This window comes from Sebastes umbrosus, chromosome 18, assembly GCF_015220745.1.
Source record: "Sebastes umbrosus isolate fSebUmb1 chromosome 18, fSebUmb1.pri, whole genome shotgun sequence".
Lineage (NCBI taxonomy): Eukaryota > Metazoa > Chordata > Actinopteri > Perciformes > Sebastidae > Sebastes > Sebastes umbrosus.
The window spans coordinates 8,296,084-8,313,432 of record NC_051286.1 but is presented as its reverse complement, the minus strand read 5'-3'; the positions used below and the strand labels follow the sequence as shown (position 1 = coordinate 8,313,432).

General features: G+C 39.3%; 1 protein-coding gene across 1 annotated transcript in view; it reads left to right on the top strand.

Annotated features, from left to right (window-relative positions):
- scara5 (scavenger receptor class A, member 5 (putative)) overlaps window positions 1–16,164 on the top strand; it is an 82,271-nt gene extending 66,107 nt beyond the window's left edge. Inside the window, exons 11-12 of the mRNA XM_037751374.1 lie at window positions 5,975–6,163; window positions 14,947–16,164. Of these exons, the coding sequence (XP_037607302.1) occupies window positions 5,975–6,163; window positions 14,947–15,080 (323 nt within the window). The 3' untranslated portion in view covers window positions 15,081–16,164. The remainder of the gene's footprint in view (window positions 1–5,974; window positions 6,164–14,946) is intronic.
- The last annotated feature ends 1,185 nt before the right edge of the window (window positions 16,165–17,349 follow it).

The window sequence follows — 17,349 nt, the reverse complement described above, 5'->3', positions numbered from 1 at the left end:
CAACACTTGGAGCTCGTTCGTCTAGTTTCCCCTGGACAAAAACAGTCATTATATCTCGTGCACAGGAAAAGGTGCAGGGCTTGTTATGAAATGTCAAATTTGTCCAAATTAGAGAGTTTATGGTGAAGCGCTTTGTTGGCCGTCCAAAGTGAACACGAGAGCTGTTCGACTGTGAAGAGACCGGATATGTTAGACACCAGCATCCTTGACTTTTTGCATAATTACTTAAATAAGTAGTTGTTTTGATTGCTAACTTTCGCGCTTTTTGACTCAGGAAATATCATTAACTACGTAAACATAAGGTCTTAATTATTAGTTGAATTCATTTATTTCCACCACTGGAATAACAGCTAAATTTATGTTCTTATATTTGAATCCAAAAATGAAATTTATGGTTTTGACATGTTATGATATTTAAAGATAGTTTGGAAACAAAGATGAATTACACCAGCAAATGTTTTCACCAAACAATGTGCTGCCCTTAGCTACCGTTGCTACGCCTGTTAAGCTTTCTGCTTTCATATAACACATGAAGGGATAATGTACAGCGAGCCGGTCACTGTTGTGAAATAAACCCTGCTAGCTGTACATTATCCCGCTTATTACACGGCTACTTACATAAGGAATGAATTATTTGACACAAAAACGGTCCTCCAGAGTCCGACATCAGAACTGCGTCCATAGCAACGGTCTGTTATACATAGCAACGGTCTGTTATGCATAGCAACGGTCTGTTATACATAGTAACGGTCTGCTATAAAGAAGTAACAAACGGTAGAATGCTGTGATTGACCAATCAGAATAGAGTATTCAACAAAGCTGTTTGCAGATAAATATCAGGCTACACTAATATTAGTATTAGTATTTTACTATCTGTAGAATTATATTCCAGTGGCGGCTGCGTAGGATTATTTCCAACTCGTGTGATCCAAACATTTCCAATAACTCTAGAGCGTTGAACATTTATTAAAAAAAGATATTTGTAATAATTGTTTTTACTTAACGAAATATTCTGCATCAATCCATGTTTGTTGGCGTTTAGCCTTAAAAACACTTTTCATCGCATTTTCACTGTGATCAAAAACCTATTTGCTCTCGCACTTGCCGCACACAAAGGGAGGCACGCACCTGTATTAACGGGGTGGTCTAGTAGTAATCTATAACACCATAATTCACATTTATTTAACCACCTTTATTTCATTAAAGCAAGTTTGTTTATAAAAAAAGACTAATTTAATTCATTGAATCACGTTATTCAAATTAATAATTTTTTTGAGGATTTGTATTTTTTTTTTCGAAAGGGTGATGATGTCAGAAAATATCAGGTTGGGTGGGGCAGCTTTTCTTAGATACAAGTAGGGGGGGGCTTCAACATTGTTTGTGTAGAGCTATACTTAGCTTTAGTATTATGGTACAGTATAATGAGGAAAATGTAAGGTTATTTGGTTCCAACGTCATCCCTGTTTGGGTGTATAGCTTACTCAAGCAAAACATCCAACCAACAAATGTTATATTTATACTTTATTGTTTACATTTAAACTATTTCAAGAGAAAAGGCTTTGAGGATGAGGATTAACCACATGTGTTCGGAAAACGTAACTTTATCTCGGGTAACAATTTGGTTTGTGGTTTCTGGAGTGTAAACTTCCCCAAATCCAATAAACAGGACAAAGCCGAACATAGTTTATATAGTAGCATCCAGGAAAACATAATTTATAACTCCACAAAATGATAATGTGCTCCTTGTCCATGGAAATAGTACCACGTTAGTGTTACTGCTGCAGGTCGTAAGCTAGTTACACAGACATGCTAAATTTGTCTAATCCATTTCTTACACTTTGGCTCTTGTGTTTTTGATTTTGCATGCTAAAACATTTTGGCTACACTATAGCTTTTTAGAATAAATTGACTGTTTCACCTTAACTTTCTTGTCATGCATCTGTCTTTATTCTACCAACATTTCCTGCAAAATAAATCAAGTTAACTTCCACCACATAATTCAGCACAACGCCAAACATGTTTAACTCCAGCTTTTCTTTGCAGAGATATGAATGTCCTGTGAAGTTTGCTTGTATGGTTCTCATTATATCTGAAGACTAAAGCTTACATGTGCTGCCTCCCTTCCTCTCGTTCCTTCTCCTCCTCCCCCTCCTCCTCTTTTCAACAGAGTCTCTCATTTTGACAGCTCATAATATAATATATACAGTAATATTCTGAAATGGGCCATTCTGCATAATGAGTACTTTTACTTTTTATGCTTTAAAAGGACCAGTGTGTAACATTTTGGGGGATCTATTAGCACAAATGGAATATAATATTCATAACTATGTTTTCATTAGTGTTTAATCACCTGAAACTAAGAATCGTTGTGTTTTCGTTAGCTTAGAATGAGTCTTTCATATCTACATAGGGAGCGGGTCCTCTTCACGGAGTCCGTCATGTTACTCCCCCAAACACTGGCGCTCATGGCTTTCACGTTTTTATGTTACCTGAAGGCCATCGTAGTTCTCCGACACGGTAACATGAGTGCCAAACTGTGATACCGCCAGCTGCCGTCTGACTTCCGTTGCTCCTAAAGTCGGCAATGCGAAGGTCCTGAAAGATACCACGGTTTTGCACGCCGCGGCTCTCGTTACCGCAGTCTTGGAAAGGGAGGAGTGAGCGGAGGGGTACTCAGTTGGTTACAATCTGCAACCACACCACTAGATGCCGCCAAATCCTACACACTGTACCTTTAAATATATTTTGATGCTCATATTTTTGTACTTTAGTTCAATTTTGGATGCAGGACTTTTACTTATAACAGAATATTTCTACACTGTGGTATTACTGCTTTTACTTGAGTAAAAGATCTGAGTACTTCTTTCACCTCTGAATATAAAAATGCATTTTAAACCAGACTGACAAAGAGTAATCCTAATCCTTGCTCTTGGTACATGTGTTAGCACCGCTGTGTTGTAGAAAAGTCCTGGGACTAATTCTTAGTCTTCTTCCTTTTATGTTATTATGACTGTTATGTGGGTTTACAGTCCAAAGACTAGCAAGTTTCTAGGTGAAATTGACCCTCTAAAGTGTCCTTATAGGTGAGTGGTTTTGTGTTTTATGTCACATTCGTGTCAGGGACAAATTGTAGTAACTCCCTGTTGGAGATATTGTTTATTTCTGATGGTTAAGATACCTCCAATGTGGTAAAAAATAACTAAAGAAGTGCCAACAAGCCAGTGGCAAATTGGCTGCAATCTAATTAAAATCCAATATGTTCAGTAATTCAATCAATTCAGCTGATAGAAAATAACTACACTGCTTGTCAGTATCCCGTTTCTCCAGCATGGCACACAATATGTAACAAGATAAAAGCAGCTAATTTAAGTGTATTTTTCAGTGTCTAGAAGAAGCAATGAGGGTAACTCTATAGCACCAACTATAAATGACTATTTAACAAAAATATGCATCAACGGTTGGAGCAGATTTTTGTCTGGTGGTTCATTTGAGGACATTTAAAAGTATCCTGTTCAAAAAAGTAGTTAACCTTTATGAGATGTATTAATTACTGTTCTACTTTTACATCTTTATGCCAGCAGAGTCCTCCAGTTTTTACCCAACTTCATAGGAATTTAAAAAAGAGGGACTGTTTTGTACGTGAAATAGTTTCAACATCTGTTTCAGGTAATTGAGTATTCAGTTGCTCATTCCTTGTTGAAAACTAAGTATGTGCTATTATAGCACTTGTTGATTTCTTCTATTTCAGTCTCTTTCAGTATTGTCTAGAAAGAAAGAGCAATAGGAGGTTGAAAGTTCATCCAATTTCTGGTTTTAATTTGCTGATTTTCTGTATGAATATGATACAAATATGTGCAGCAGATATGATGGTATACTGTTATGGTAGGTATTAAATTATGATGGGCTAGTGAGAGCAGACTGTCTAATGAGAGTTAAATGGTACACAGTTCGAATTTATGATGGTCTGATGAGACTAATATCCTGTCTAGGTAATGTGTCTGGCTCTACTCTCCAAGACTTTGTCAACAGTCTCAATCAGCGAGAGCACGTCTTAACACCAAGGATAGTGTCGCTCTATGTGTGTGTGTGTGCGTGCGTGTGTGCGTGTGTGTGTTTACCTCTTACTCATTTTCTCTCTGCGCTCTGAAAGGTGATAAATCAAGTCAATTATACGAGTACAGCTGCTGCATAGTTTCAGGAATACGAGATGTACTGTGGATCCATGAAGCCTCTGCTAACACAAACACACACACACACACACACACACACACACACACACATGATGTGATTATAATGTAGGTACGTTCTTGAGCAGGGCACTCCAACCCTGAATCAAGCAAACTGGCTTAAAACGACCACTGTAGAGAGTTTACTTTCACGTTGTTATATTTTATTGTTAGATAGTAATTTTTTAAATACCCTGATGTATATTGTGTTAAAATCAGGTGTTCTCAAACCATATACAACAAACTAATAGAAGCAAATTGCCTCCATGTTTTGTAAATGAAACCGCTTTATGTTTCACAGTGAAAACAAAGGCTGTCATGGCAGAAACAAGATTCTTATTCTGCTTTTATTGATTCTAGTAAATGTCCAACAGCTTGTTTAATACAAGGAAAAATTACTTTTGGTTCAGAAACATCACAGCAGAAGCAGCTCCTTTGCATCTTTGAAAAACAAACCTATAGTCTTTTTGTTTTTATCACGTAAGCCTAATATTATTGCTGCTGCAAGTGCATTATTTCATGCTGCTAATAGCTACATGCAAACATAAGACACTTTTCACCTCCCACTTCCTTCCAGTGACATTTTGTATTCAATTATTAATTCATAACCTTCATTTATTTCCTTATCTCTTCACCTTATTTCTGATTATTTGTGTCTCAACACACAATTGTTGATCATTTTCTATTGTTTTATGTATGTTGTCATGTTTGATATTGTATATCCTATAGTGGATTCTCATAATGTATTTAGTAATATACGTTTTTAAAGGAATAGTTCTACATTTTGGAAATGTGCTTATTCATTTTCTTGCAGAGAGTTAGATGAGAAGATAACACTCTCATGTCTGCATATTAAATGTGAAGCTAGTTTAGCACAGAGACTGTAAACAGGGATACAGGTTGAAAAACCCACCAACACGTTTGTTGAACCTGCACAAAAAGTGTAAAAACAACAAGTTGTGGTTTTACGAGGGTTTGTGTACCGGACTATTTTGTTACCAGTACCAGTAAATTCCTGAAGTTTTGTCCATAACTGTTTGTCGATAAATGCTCGCAGATGCATAGAGTGAAGTTTCAAAGAAGGAAGTTGTGAATTTCAAAATCTTTCAACCCTTACGCAATAAAATTCACAATATTATTGCCAGACTATAGGTTATTATGTTCGGCTGACGGTCAGCAATCACTGAAAAATTACTTTTGGACAGAACTTCAATCCCAAATTCTTGTAACCCCAAACTTTTTAGAAGGGGATTCACATAAGATCAAGGAAGAAAAATTCCCCTCACTTGAAATTATTTTATTTATTTTTCTTTTTGAATCAAAGACTATTTCTGTGGCTTCTGGAAAAATAAGTTCCTTTGCAGCATGTTGAAAACAATCTATGGTATTCATCTCCGTTTGTTTTCATATTGGTTTGATTTACAGGGCTTCATTAAACTCATAAACACTCGCAATGAAAATAAGCTTCTCTGTGTGAGTACAAAGTCACGCCAACAAGTGTCGGATAAAAGAGAGTCATGTGTTCTTTCAATGTAGTCACGTTGAATTAAATAATGAAGACTCAGCATTTCTGCACACTGAGGAACGTGATGCTTTTTGCTGCAAACATTTTATTGCTTGGAGACTCCAATAAACTGTCTGCGAACACATTACCTTATAGAAAAAAATGTGTATAGATGCCAGTTCATATGTGTATTTGCATCCACAGATCATTACGTTAATGTGTGTGTTGTGTGTGTATGTTGCAGTGGAGGAGACCCTGGTGCGGCTGGTGAACGGGTCAGGTCTTCACGAAGGTCGTGTGGAGGTTTTCCACGAACGCCGCTGGGGGACGGTGTGTGACGACGTCTGGGACAAAAAGGACGGAGACGTGGTGTGTAGGATGCTGGGATACCGAGGAGCCGCCGAGGTCCATAAGACGGGACGCTTCGGACAAGGTATGACATGGTCGACACAAACACGTATACAATCTGTTGTTTCACTGGTACATTGTCCTGGTTTGCTTTCCTGCCAACCATGCAGCAATTAGATTCAGCTCATGTCTGTGTGATTATGTGCTCGCAACGACTTAAAAACTTGCTTTAGATAATCCCTCTATCATAGGGAACATTTAGTCGTTCCTTTTTTGTTAAAAGTACATTATTGTCACTTGATAAAAAAGGGTCCAAGAGGTAGAACAGGTCGTCCAGTAATTGAAAAATGCAGGATTGACAGAAAGTGCATTGAATTGAATCAAAATTGTAATCAATCAAAAACGTGGTCAAATTTAGTGAATATATCAGCTGTATTAAACACAGTACCAGTATTAAAGCTGCAATGAATGGGCCCTCGCACCTTCCCGAATGTCCGGGGTACTGGCGCTCAAACGGTTCATGAGTTATGGAAGTGGACGGGGCTATGAATCTACATTGGCATGTAAATGTCCTCAGGCGTGTACCCTTATCATGGCTGAGAAATTTGGAGCAGATGTACGCTGAAGTTACAACAACTTCCTATTTTATGGCGAAAGGAGCTTTTCCGCTGCAGTGCAACGGCAGCAATTTTGCATGAAACGTAAACGATTAATAACTTTATCTTAGGTCTTTAGATTGTACTGACCAAATTTGAAGTATATCTGATTAACTCTGTAGGAGGAGTTCGTTAAAGTACAGAGCGTCGAAATGTAAAAAAAAATAAATAAAAAACACCCTAACATTCAAAACGGCCGACTTCCTGGGTTTACAATATACATTCAAAGGACTTTTTTGTACGTCTCCCCATGTTACATATACCTACCAAACTTCATAGATCTAGGTGAAACGCACCGAGGGGAATACTAACTAGGGGGCACGAGCGAGCCATTTTGCCACACCCATGCATAAGACCCATATCACATGTACATTTTTTCCAAGTGTGCAAAGTTTCAATACCTTTTGAGCACTCGAAAATACGATTCTTTTGAGACAATAATAATATTTCCTTCAGTTACAATAGGGTCTTCACCTACCGCCTGGTCTGTGCTCGGGCCCTAGTTAACTACAGTAAGGCAAAGATGAATAGATGATATTTTGATTATAGAGTCACTCTCCCTTTAAGCTCATTCTTTCTGGGTCAGTGGTCGTTTTGTGGAATACGAACATCTCAATCAAGACAGGAAATCAGTACAGTTTTGTTTGCCCACAGAACATATCCATGGTGAAGTTTACTGAAGGAAGTATTTCTGATTTTTACTAACTCTGCTGTTTTTTGTGCAGTAGAGTGGTTTTACCTGCAGTAACAGTGCCCTGAAATGCTGCAGGGATTAATATTAAGGTTTTATGGGGCAAGACATGCGAGCCAGATGTCGTCAAGAAAGAGTCTCAGAGGTCACTTTCACCTCTCTCTCTCTTTCTCTCTTTATTTCATTTCAGTCACGAAGGCAGCCTTACATCATTCAGAGTCTCTGTCCAGGCAGAGTTGTTACTAATAAGTCTGGAAAATTGGGGGGGAAACATTTCTTTGTTCCAGGGGACAACCTCCAGATAACAGCAGTGACGACAAATCACGGCTGGATTCACTTTAAAACAATCTGGAATTCAAATACATCTTTTCAGATGAGTCAACCACCTTTAAATTTTTATATTCAGAACATCTTTTAAAACTTTTAGGGCATTTCACAGACACAGATTTGCCTTCTAACTGTTGAATACATTAAAGGTGCTCTATATAATATCCAGAGCAGTAATATAGCAGCAAACAACTATTGTCTATGTAAAGATATAGAGGAGTAAGTCATGTCTACCTGAGCAGAGAATGAAGTCGCTCTCCCTCTGTGTGTGTTGTAATCCGAGCTTCTCTCTGCTTTGTTGGCATATCTGAGCCGGCCGCGCATGTTTTTAGTGCATGTTCGTGCATGTAAGCGTGCTCCACTGGCTAACTCACGGCCGCCAATCTGCACTGCTATGCACTGCTCTCATACAGCAGTTACAGCTGATAAACGGCGTCCGGACCGATGGCGCTCTTGCGGAAGCGTAGCACCCACCCTCCGGTTCCTCCTCAGGTTAAGACTATTAGCTCTGTCAGCACTGTTGCCGTTGTTTTCACTGTTAGCTGCAAGCATCCGGCTCAGCAGTCGCCATTTGAGTGCTTTGCGCAGGCAATAGGTATGCTCCCAATCTCGTATAGAGCACCTTTAACCATGCAATCAGGATATTTTTAGGACTTGCTTGAGTTCCTACTCATTTTATTACAAATTTGCCTCAAGGGGCTTTACAATCTGTACAGCATACAAGACCCTCTGTCATTAGACCCTCGATTCGGATAAAGAAAAACTCCCAAAACAAGGAAAAACTGGAAGAAACCTCAGGAAAGAGCAACAAAGAAGGGATCCCTCTCCCTGGACGGACAGATCAGGGAGATGTCGTGTGTACAGAATAAACCTACATAGTAAAATTACAGTAAAGACAATCAAGATGACAAAATTCTAGATAGACTGTAAACATGTATGAAGAATTGTACCTCTTTCTTCATAAGTGAACAATGATTTCTGTTTCCCATGACTAGAAACAGAAGAACAGAGTTAATAATCAGTGAGGAGACACAGACATCAGCCCTCAAGGAGAGTCAGTTTACAGAGAAAAAGTTCTCTTTAACAAAATCCAGGACTGACTGATTTTCTAGGGTTGTTTTTTTTGTCAGCACGCTTTTTCAAACAGCATTTTAATCCTTCAAATCACTCATAAACTGAGTGACTCTTTTCCTAAATCATCCCTGGGTGTTCCCTTAAAAATCCCACACAGTGTTTCTGGTGATCCAACACTTATTTGTGAGAAGTGTCATAAGTTTAGTGCGAGCGGTGCGACCCCCCGGCCTGAAGACAGCAGAGCAGTAAAAGTGTGTTGAGATCCAGAGTAAACAGTTTAAAGGTCCGTGTCCGTTAAAGCAAACCCTGAGAAGGCACAGCAGCTCAACAGCTGGGGCTCATGTATTCCCCAGTGCATACCTCATTTCCATCCTGTGCACGCCTCCATGGAGACAAGTGCGCCTGGTGTTTCATGCTGCTTTGAAGATGTCAAATCTGCAGCCAGTTTTTGTTATGTTGTGAAGCAAAGCAGGAATGTTGGAAGCATATGGTTTGACTGAGATGCTGATTTATGTTGTATTTATGCAGATATGAGCCTTTAAATGCAACATTATGATCAGATGTTACAGAAACATACATTGTTTGTTCAAATAATTTACATCTCCTTGTCCAAGACGTTTATGCCTGATTAAAGTGCCTCACTTTTATTCGGCTTGAGGATCTAAGGATACAGAGTACCATGTGTTGTATGGATTGTAAACCGTTTGAAGCACACTTTTGATTTGAGATTTTGGGCTATATGTAAATAAAATTGACCCGAGTCAACCTACATTTTATTTGTCCGGGATTTCAGCGGATAGTTTATGTGTCCAATGATGATTTAAAGTCTTCAAAACATCATACTTTTTCTAACTCCAATTGAACTCTAATGTGGTTAAAAACACAAAAACAGGCCAAGTTGAAACTGGCTGGACTGGAAACATACAAACTCATGTCAGCATTTTTAGGGAACATATTTCATACAGTAAATCTTCAAACACAAAAACACAAATCTCAGCCCAGTGTGACACCAGAGCTGAAACGAGGACTATAGTTTCTGTAAAACAAGCAGCTTTCTTCTGCTGATCAAAGCCTTAATGGAACAACACAACTTAAAGGTGCTCTATACAACATCCAGCGCTTTAATATAGCAGCAAACAACTATTGTCTATGTAAAGATATAGAGTAGAGTAATGTCTACCCGAGCAGAGAATGAAGTCACTCTTCCTCTGTGTGTGTTGTAATCAGAGCTTCCCTGTGCTTTGTTGACATCGCCGGGCCTGGCTTTTAGTCCATGCTCTTGCATGTGAGCGTGCCCTGTTGGTTAGCTCACGGCCGCCACTCTGCACTGCTCTCATACAGAGGTTACAGCTGATAACGCCGTCCCGACCGCTGCGCTGGTGACAGCTATGGACAAAGGCATTCATTTTTGGAGTTATCCGTACAAAATGATTCGATTTTGGTGGTCAAAGGTCACTGTGACTTAACCAAACAAGTTTTTGTCCATAACTCAAGAATTCATACACTAATTATGATAATAAATAAATACTGTCTAACAGGATAAAATGATGAAGTGACGACATTTTAGACAGACATAGATATAAACTGCAGCTTGACTGGTCTGGAGAAGCATACAACCGCAAGGCGGTATTTCTAGTTTTTGATTGATTATCTTGGAGGCTTTTCAAACAATCAATTAAGTTAAGGGGCATGTTATTGTAGTCATATGCTGCGTTTGTTTTCCATCAAAGAAATGGTGCTTACTGTTTGAATTTAACAGGGTCATTTAACAAAGGGAATTTGCAGTGAAACCAGGCATAAAAGCCACGCAATGAACAATGAACACCTGGAAGAGATTTTCTGTGCTAGTGTGTTGATAGTTTATGTTGAATTTTCAATCAAATCTCTTATTTTCATGTTCTTGACCTTTGGACAAAGTTAGTGTAATGGAAAATATACTGGCTTGTGTGTCATTGTGACCTTATTCTCCTGTAATGGAAATGTGGTGAGCTGACCCAGAAAACACACTTCGCCTCTTTATTATATATGCGTATTTTTGTTTCCACACCTGTCTTTGAGACGGGTTTAGACTAATTTCTGTACGCCTAAATGTTCTTAAAAACGTACGACTCACTTCTGTAAGCTAAGTCCCCTCATCCTGCTTTGTTTGGATAAATAGATGCCTCACCGTTATTTGCGGGTGTTGCTCTCTGAACAGACTGGCAGACTGTATATGCTCTGTGTGTTTTGCTGAACAACCATTCTTGCAAGAATAAATAAGACAAAGACATGTATTGTTCCAGTATCTTGAGATCCGGATCTCCTTTTTCATGAGACCTGTACTGTAGGAATAAACACATACGTAAGCATAGACAAACACAAGAAAACCAGCAAAACACACGATTTACTTGTGCTATCGAGGTTAGTTCCACATTAAAGAAAACTATTAAAAAGTGGCATTCAAAATGCTTTAATATTATATTATGAAATATGCTTTGGTTTGTTCACTTTCTACATGTGATACAGCTTAACTTAAAGTGTCTTGAATGTACAGTTTCTATTGTTTAAAGATATAAACTATGAGATACATTTTTAAATCATGAATCTATCATCTGTGCTACACAGCAGGAACCTGGACAGTTAACATGAGAAAGCCGCAACACTTAGTTTGGGTTTCCTTTGTCGTCTGTTTTGACTAACCTCTCGGTCTGTGTCTTGTTTTTCGTGGTTAGTTAATAAAAGTCAGACACAAATGAAGGACAATAGAATCTGACATTCATCAGATGGTCCTCATGAGGTGATACTTCTCTCTTCAGTTGTCCTGATGTTGACAGCGCCTTGAACTTGTTGCCAGTTATAGAAGAGGAAATAAAAGAAGTGGAAGATTAAGAGGTTCAATCTATTTAAGGTTGGCCTCATGAGACCGCTGGCCTGATGCTGAACTATCGTGCTTTTGATTAAACTTCTGTTTTATTTTGCGTGTGCTTTTTATATTCCTCGTTCGTGACTTTACCAACATGAGGTTTGTTGTATTGTTTGTTTCTCTTCTTTATCCTATTTGTCTGTTCACCTGAGTGATAAACAGTTATGATTTAGAGCAGAACAACAGAGATTACACGACTCCAGATGTTGCTTTCAGGGCTTTACTGATGAGTCAGCCTCTCTTCTCACCTACAGCGCATTAAGTCGTGTGTCCTTAAACTGCATCATCAGTGCGTGAGTACAACCAAATGTTACTTATTCCCTCACAGCTGAGCGCCATCTCCTCCGAGGCTCTAAAAACTGTTGCAAAACTGAAGGGACTTTCCTGAAACCCTCCAGTGATTCCCGGTTTTACAAACAGGAACAAAAGTTTTATAGCGAAACAATTCAGCCAAAAGCTCTGATTACCAGCTGGAACTGTGTATTTTATTACCGGATGTAATATTATCTGATCAACAATCCTGGGAGGAGTACTTGATGTCTCAATCAGAAGACTCATATACACATACCAATAATAATGGTGACTGTTTCTGATTTATGTCTCTGCATCCAAACACTTGCCTTTAAAACTTTTAACCTTCTTATAACCGTTAAACGTTTGGGGAAAAAGCAGCACAACAACTGAAGAATCATTTGACCATTTCACCGAACCAAAGAGTCTACAACTAGCTCTTAAAACATTGTTTGTAGCTATACCTATGAAAATGAATGCACTGGGACATTCGTATTTATCCCACAAAATCAATTTATTTGTATTCCACGTAATCGTGAACCGGGAAGTATAAACGCCAATAAGGAGGAGTAGCGAGGAGGTCGGGGTGGATGGGTGGATGAAAAAAAATACCAGGCTTTCGCCCAGGTGAAACCAAAAGTCAACCTTGATTTATTTGTCACGTAACTTCCGTACTAAAGTTACGCCACTTCAGTGGTTATCTTAACCCAAATGTTGATTCATTCAACCCAATCCGACTCCCAACTTGTCAAATACCGCCGATTGGTCAGTGCCCCTCAGCATCGGAACCCGACGCACAGAGGCACCCATAAGCAACAGTATGTGACAAACAGGACTTTCAACTAACTCCAATGTAAACCCAACCGTTATTCGATGGTCGGAGCAAGTGACGTTGACTTATTTTGTCATGTGACTCGTTGTATCGTCAGTCCTGTGAGTCACATGAGTCGCTAGTCAATGAAGTTTACATCAACCACGACTGTTTTCTAACCCTAAGTGGTTGTGTTCCCTAAACCTAACTTCCTGTGAAAACAGAAGTTTATTTTGAAAGGACACTATGCATTTAATGAGCGTATATTGACCCGTCCCTGGTACGTCCAAAAGTAACGTAAGACGGGGTACCACATGCGTGGGTCTCCGATGCTGAGGATCATCGGAGACCAACGCATGTGGTACGTCAGAGTTTGACGAGTTGGGAGTGAGAATATTTTGATTTGTCACATAACTTCCGTACTTATGTAAGGCCACTTTCGTAGTTATTTTAACCCTTTTCCTAAACCTAATATTCGTGGGAAAATGCACGAAAACTGAGGAATAACTGTTCAAAGATATCATACGAACTGTTGCATGAGGACACGTTGAGCTGCGTATAGATGCAGATGTGTCCTCCACATAATCTTCTTCTCACATAAATACAATGTTTCTATGGCAACAATGTGGGAGAAAAATCAGCTCTCTACATGCCACAACAAGAAATGAAATGTCAGAATCATTGACTGGGTTTCAGGGAGTGTTTATGTTGAGTTTTTATAACAGTTTATGACCAAAACACTGTTGTGTGTGGTGCTCACATAACGTCAGCTGGTGATTAACAAGCAGCTCCGGCAGCCAACATGTTCCCTCTCTTTGGCTGCAGTTGCATCATTTTGAAGGAGAGGGAAAGTGATGCATGAACGAGCCATCAGAGGGAACGCTGAACTTGGACCGCTGGTGTCGAAGTCCAGATGTGATTTTTGATCTTTATAATGACGAAGAGAACTTAGGAAGTGACTTTTTTTCCAGTTGTTGTTTTCCATATTTTTATCCATGTACTGCAGCGTAGATGGGGTTCTTCTCTTTGAGTGTCTTGGAAAAGGGAATTTGTCAAGGGGTGTAAATTACACTTGTCAAAATCCTTTTTTTGGATTTCGGATTTTGCCTCGCAGGCTACATACAACCTGTCTTACCTTATTGAATCTAGGGCTGCAACTCACGATTATTTTCTCTATTAGTCGTTTGTAACCTGGGAATTCACAACAAAGGATCCTAATTAACTTTTCATTGGCATTGTTGCCGTGGTGCCGGCACATAATACGCTGTTAAAAGGTCATGGTTGTTTCACATATTTTTGTGACATCACATGACATCACATATCGTGTGTCCCCCACATCAGAAAGCAAATCTACACCTTTGGGATTTGTGGAGGTTTCTTTAATAAATATTTATTGGGTTTTGTCTTTACAAAAGGCAGAGTTTGAACAAAACAGGAACTATAAAAAAAACAGACAGGAAAAACAAAGGAAAACAGATGTGAGGAAAGAAAAAAGAAAACAAAAACAAGACAATTGGCTCAACGTAATGGAGCGAAGCCTCCAAACCAGTTCAGACCGTCATCTTGAGCTGCACTGCTGTGTTCACACGTGATATACCGGACTCTCTGTAGAACTACCAGAACTAACAACTAACAACAGAACTACCCAACAGGGCCTTGCATCGCCCTGAAGGGGTTTATTTCACAACAATGACCGGCTATCTGTACATTACCATGCTTATTACACCGCTACTTACTTAAGAAATCAATAATTTGACATAAAAACGGTCTGCCAGAGTCCAACATCAGAACTGCGCCCATAGCAACGGTCTGTTATACATAGCAACGGTCTGTTATACATAGCAACGGTCTGTTAAACATAGCAACGGTGTGCTATAAAGAAATAACAGACTGTAGAACGCAGTGATTGACCAGAATCGAGTATTCAACAAAGCCGTGTAATAATATAATATATCACCACCACCCCAACATCCACCTGCACTCTCTGTCTTTAATGAGACTTTGTGCAAATCATAGCAGTCTACACAGTTCAGAAGTTGGTCCTACATTTAAACATTAAATAAATTGTCCATTTTGTACACTACAATCTATAAATTCTTTCTTCCTTCCTGTGCAGGTACTGGTCTGATCTGGATGGACGACGTAGCGTGCGCAGGGACCGAAGACACCATCCACCAGTGTAAGTTTTCTGGCTGGGGAAAAACCAACTGCGGCCACGTGGAGGATGCTGGTGTGACGTGCATCGTCTAAAACCTTCATGATCCTGGTACTGCTGCAGCGGCCGAGCTTCTCCTCAAACGGTGCCTTCAACGTTTAAGAAGCTACAAGGTGCATAACGTCCTGCCACATCGTCCGGGGTGTCACAGTAGCAGTATGTTGTTTTTTACCTGCAAAAAAAAAAGTGACAAACCTCCATGTTGTGCATGAACTAAATCTGCAGCTTTTTTTGTTAGAAGTTCGTGATTAATGATCGTTTTAGCTACAAGACTGAATCATGGGAGCTAAGAAAATGCACACATTTTCAAACTTTGAGCAACCATATGAGCTGGGGATGATCGCACGACAGGACTCTTCATCAGGACTGAATTACAGAGCTCACCTGTCTTCAATGAAGGCCCAAGGTCAGCTTTCAGAGGGTCCGTCTGTCCTCAGAGGCTCGTCTGGGGGCAGGTTTGCTGTTTTGACCTCCAGTGTGGATTAGAAACTAATCCAACAACTTCATAATCCCAGAGTCTTCCTTCGTCTATCAAGTTTCTGAGGAGCTGAAACGGCACATAAAGAAACTGATTCTTCATTTACAGGCAGCTGCTCTTCACATTATTATGCAGGAATGGCTTTTGAGTGATGCTAAACATACACAGTGTTGCCTTATTATACATCATATAGCATTACCTACAGTAGTAAGCACTCATTTGTTGATTAGCAGGTCGAAAACTGGACTAAATTTGGGCTGAAATTTAATTTTTTCAACTACTTTTAAAGCTTCTGTGTGGAGTTTTATGTAAACATTCAAAGTTACTCACCAAAACACATTGTGTGTATCCTTGAGATCTAACAAATGAGTTGAGTACATTAACTTCCTCCTAAAACCTGTGCAAAGACTTTTTTGAAATATTTTTAATCATGCATTGTTTACATCCATGTTTGCTAGCTAGCTGTCTTTCTACGTTTTTCTGTGCATTACTGCCGAAGCACCCGATTCGACGATTATCAGCTCATTAAATGTACGTTATTAGTCGTTATGAGCCTCATAGATGTGGGTCAGTTTGGGCCTGCTACACCTACTACATTGTAAAAGTGAAAGCAAAACTTAAAAGCAACATTTCTGACATTATATTTTGAACACAAACCAAACAGCTTGTTTAGGTTTAGGCAACACAACTACAACTTCTTTAAGTTTAGGAAAAAAAGATTGTGTTTTGGCTTAAAATAACTACGTTTGAAAACTGAAACTGAAGGTTGTGAACACAAAGACAATTACACGTCGGTTTTACACGGGATGCGAACCCAAGTACTGTGTTTTGTGTCCCATCTATCCCCCGACATCCACGCCGTATGGACTTTCACACCGTCCATACTACAGCGTCTGACCTCAGCTTCTGCACCTGTCATAATTACTACGGTCGTTAGAGGTCGCTGTGTCTTCTTTTATTCTTTCTTTTGGTGATTGCCCATGTGAATAGATGATAAAACCTACTAGTGGGTGACCTTCTGACCCATATCTATGAGGCTTACGACTGATAACAACCATTTAATGACCTGATAGCAGTCTAACCGGCTGGCCTAAGCTGCAGTTTTTTAAACTCTCCTCTAATCAATGTTTTACATTTTATAAACAGAGAATTATTACCTACAGTAAATCTGTACAAAGTTCATTGTTTTGCTCGAAAATCTCACTCTTTTCTGTCAAAAATACTCTGATAAATCCACTCTATGTTACCTGCCCAGCAACAAAAGACAGACACAAAAAGTTAGCGACAATCTGGGGAATTATTTAGCAGCTAAAGAGCCAGATATTTTTCTGAGTAGATGGTGGAGACCAAAAACATAGCTAAAAGGAGACTTACATCCATCAGGTGGACAGAAACACGACTCCAACTTTAGGAGGTTTATTATTGCAGCTTTTTAGCGCTGTTTTAATCCCAACATTCAGACGTCTTTCTGACCTGCAAATCACCAAATCAGTGTTTACTCTGTGCTTTATGTTTTTAATGAAAATGGAAAAAATAATGCAACTAACAAAGAAAGAGTCATCAGTCACTGCAGTTGACAGATGACGCGATAATGAAGAAGAAAGAGCAGATGAGTATAAACAGATGGACGAAAGCCCTGTACAATTTACGACTGTCATCGTTTACTGCCAAAAGTTGGGTTGATTCAGCATTAATATGTGTATGCACACACTCACACGAAACCAACCATAACAGACAAGCTTTCTCTTCCGAGTTTTATGCCTCTCTCAGAGGGGTTTAAACTTTACGGCTGCTCTTGAATCCAAAAAGGCTGGTACCTCCCAGGT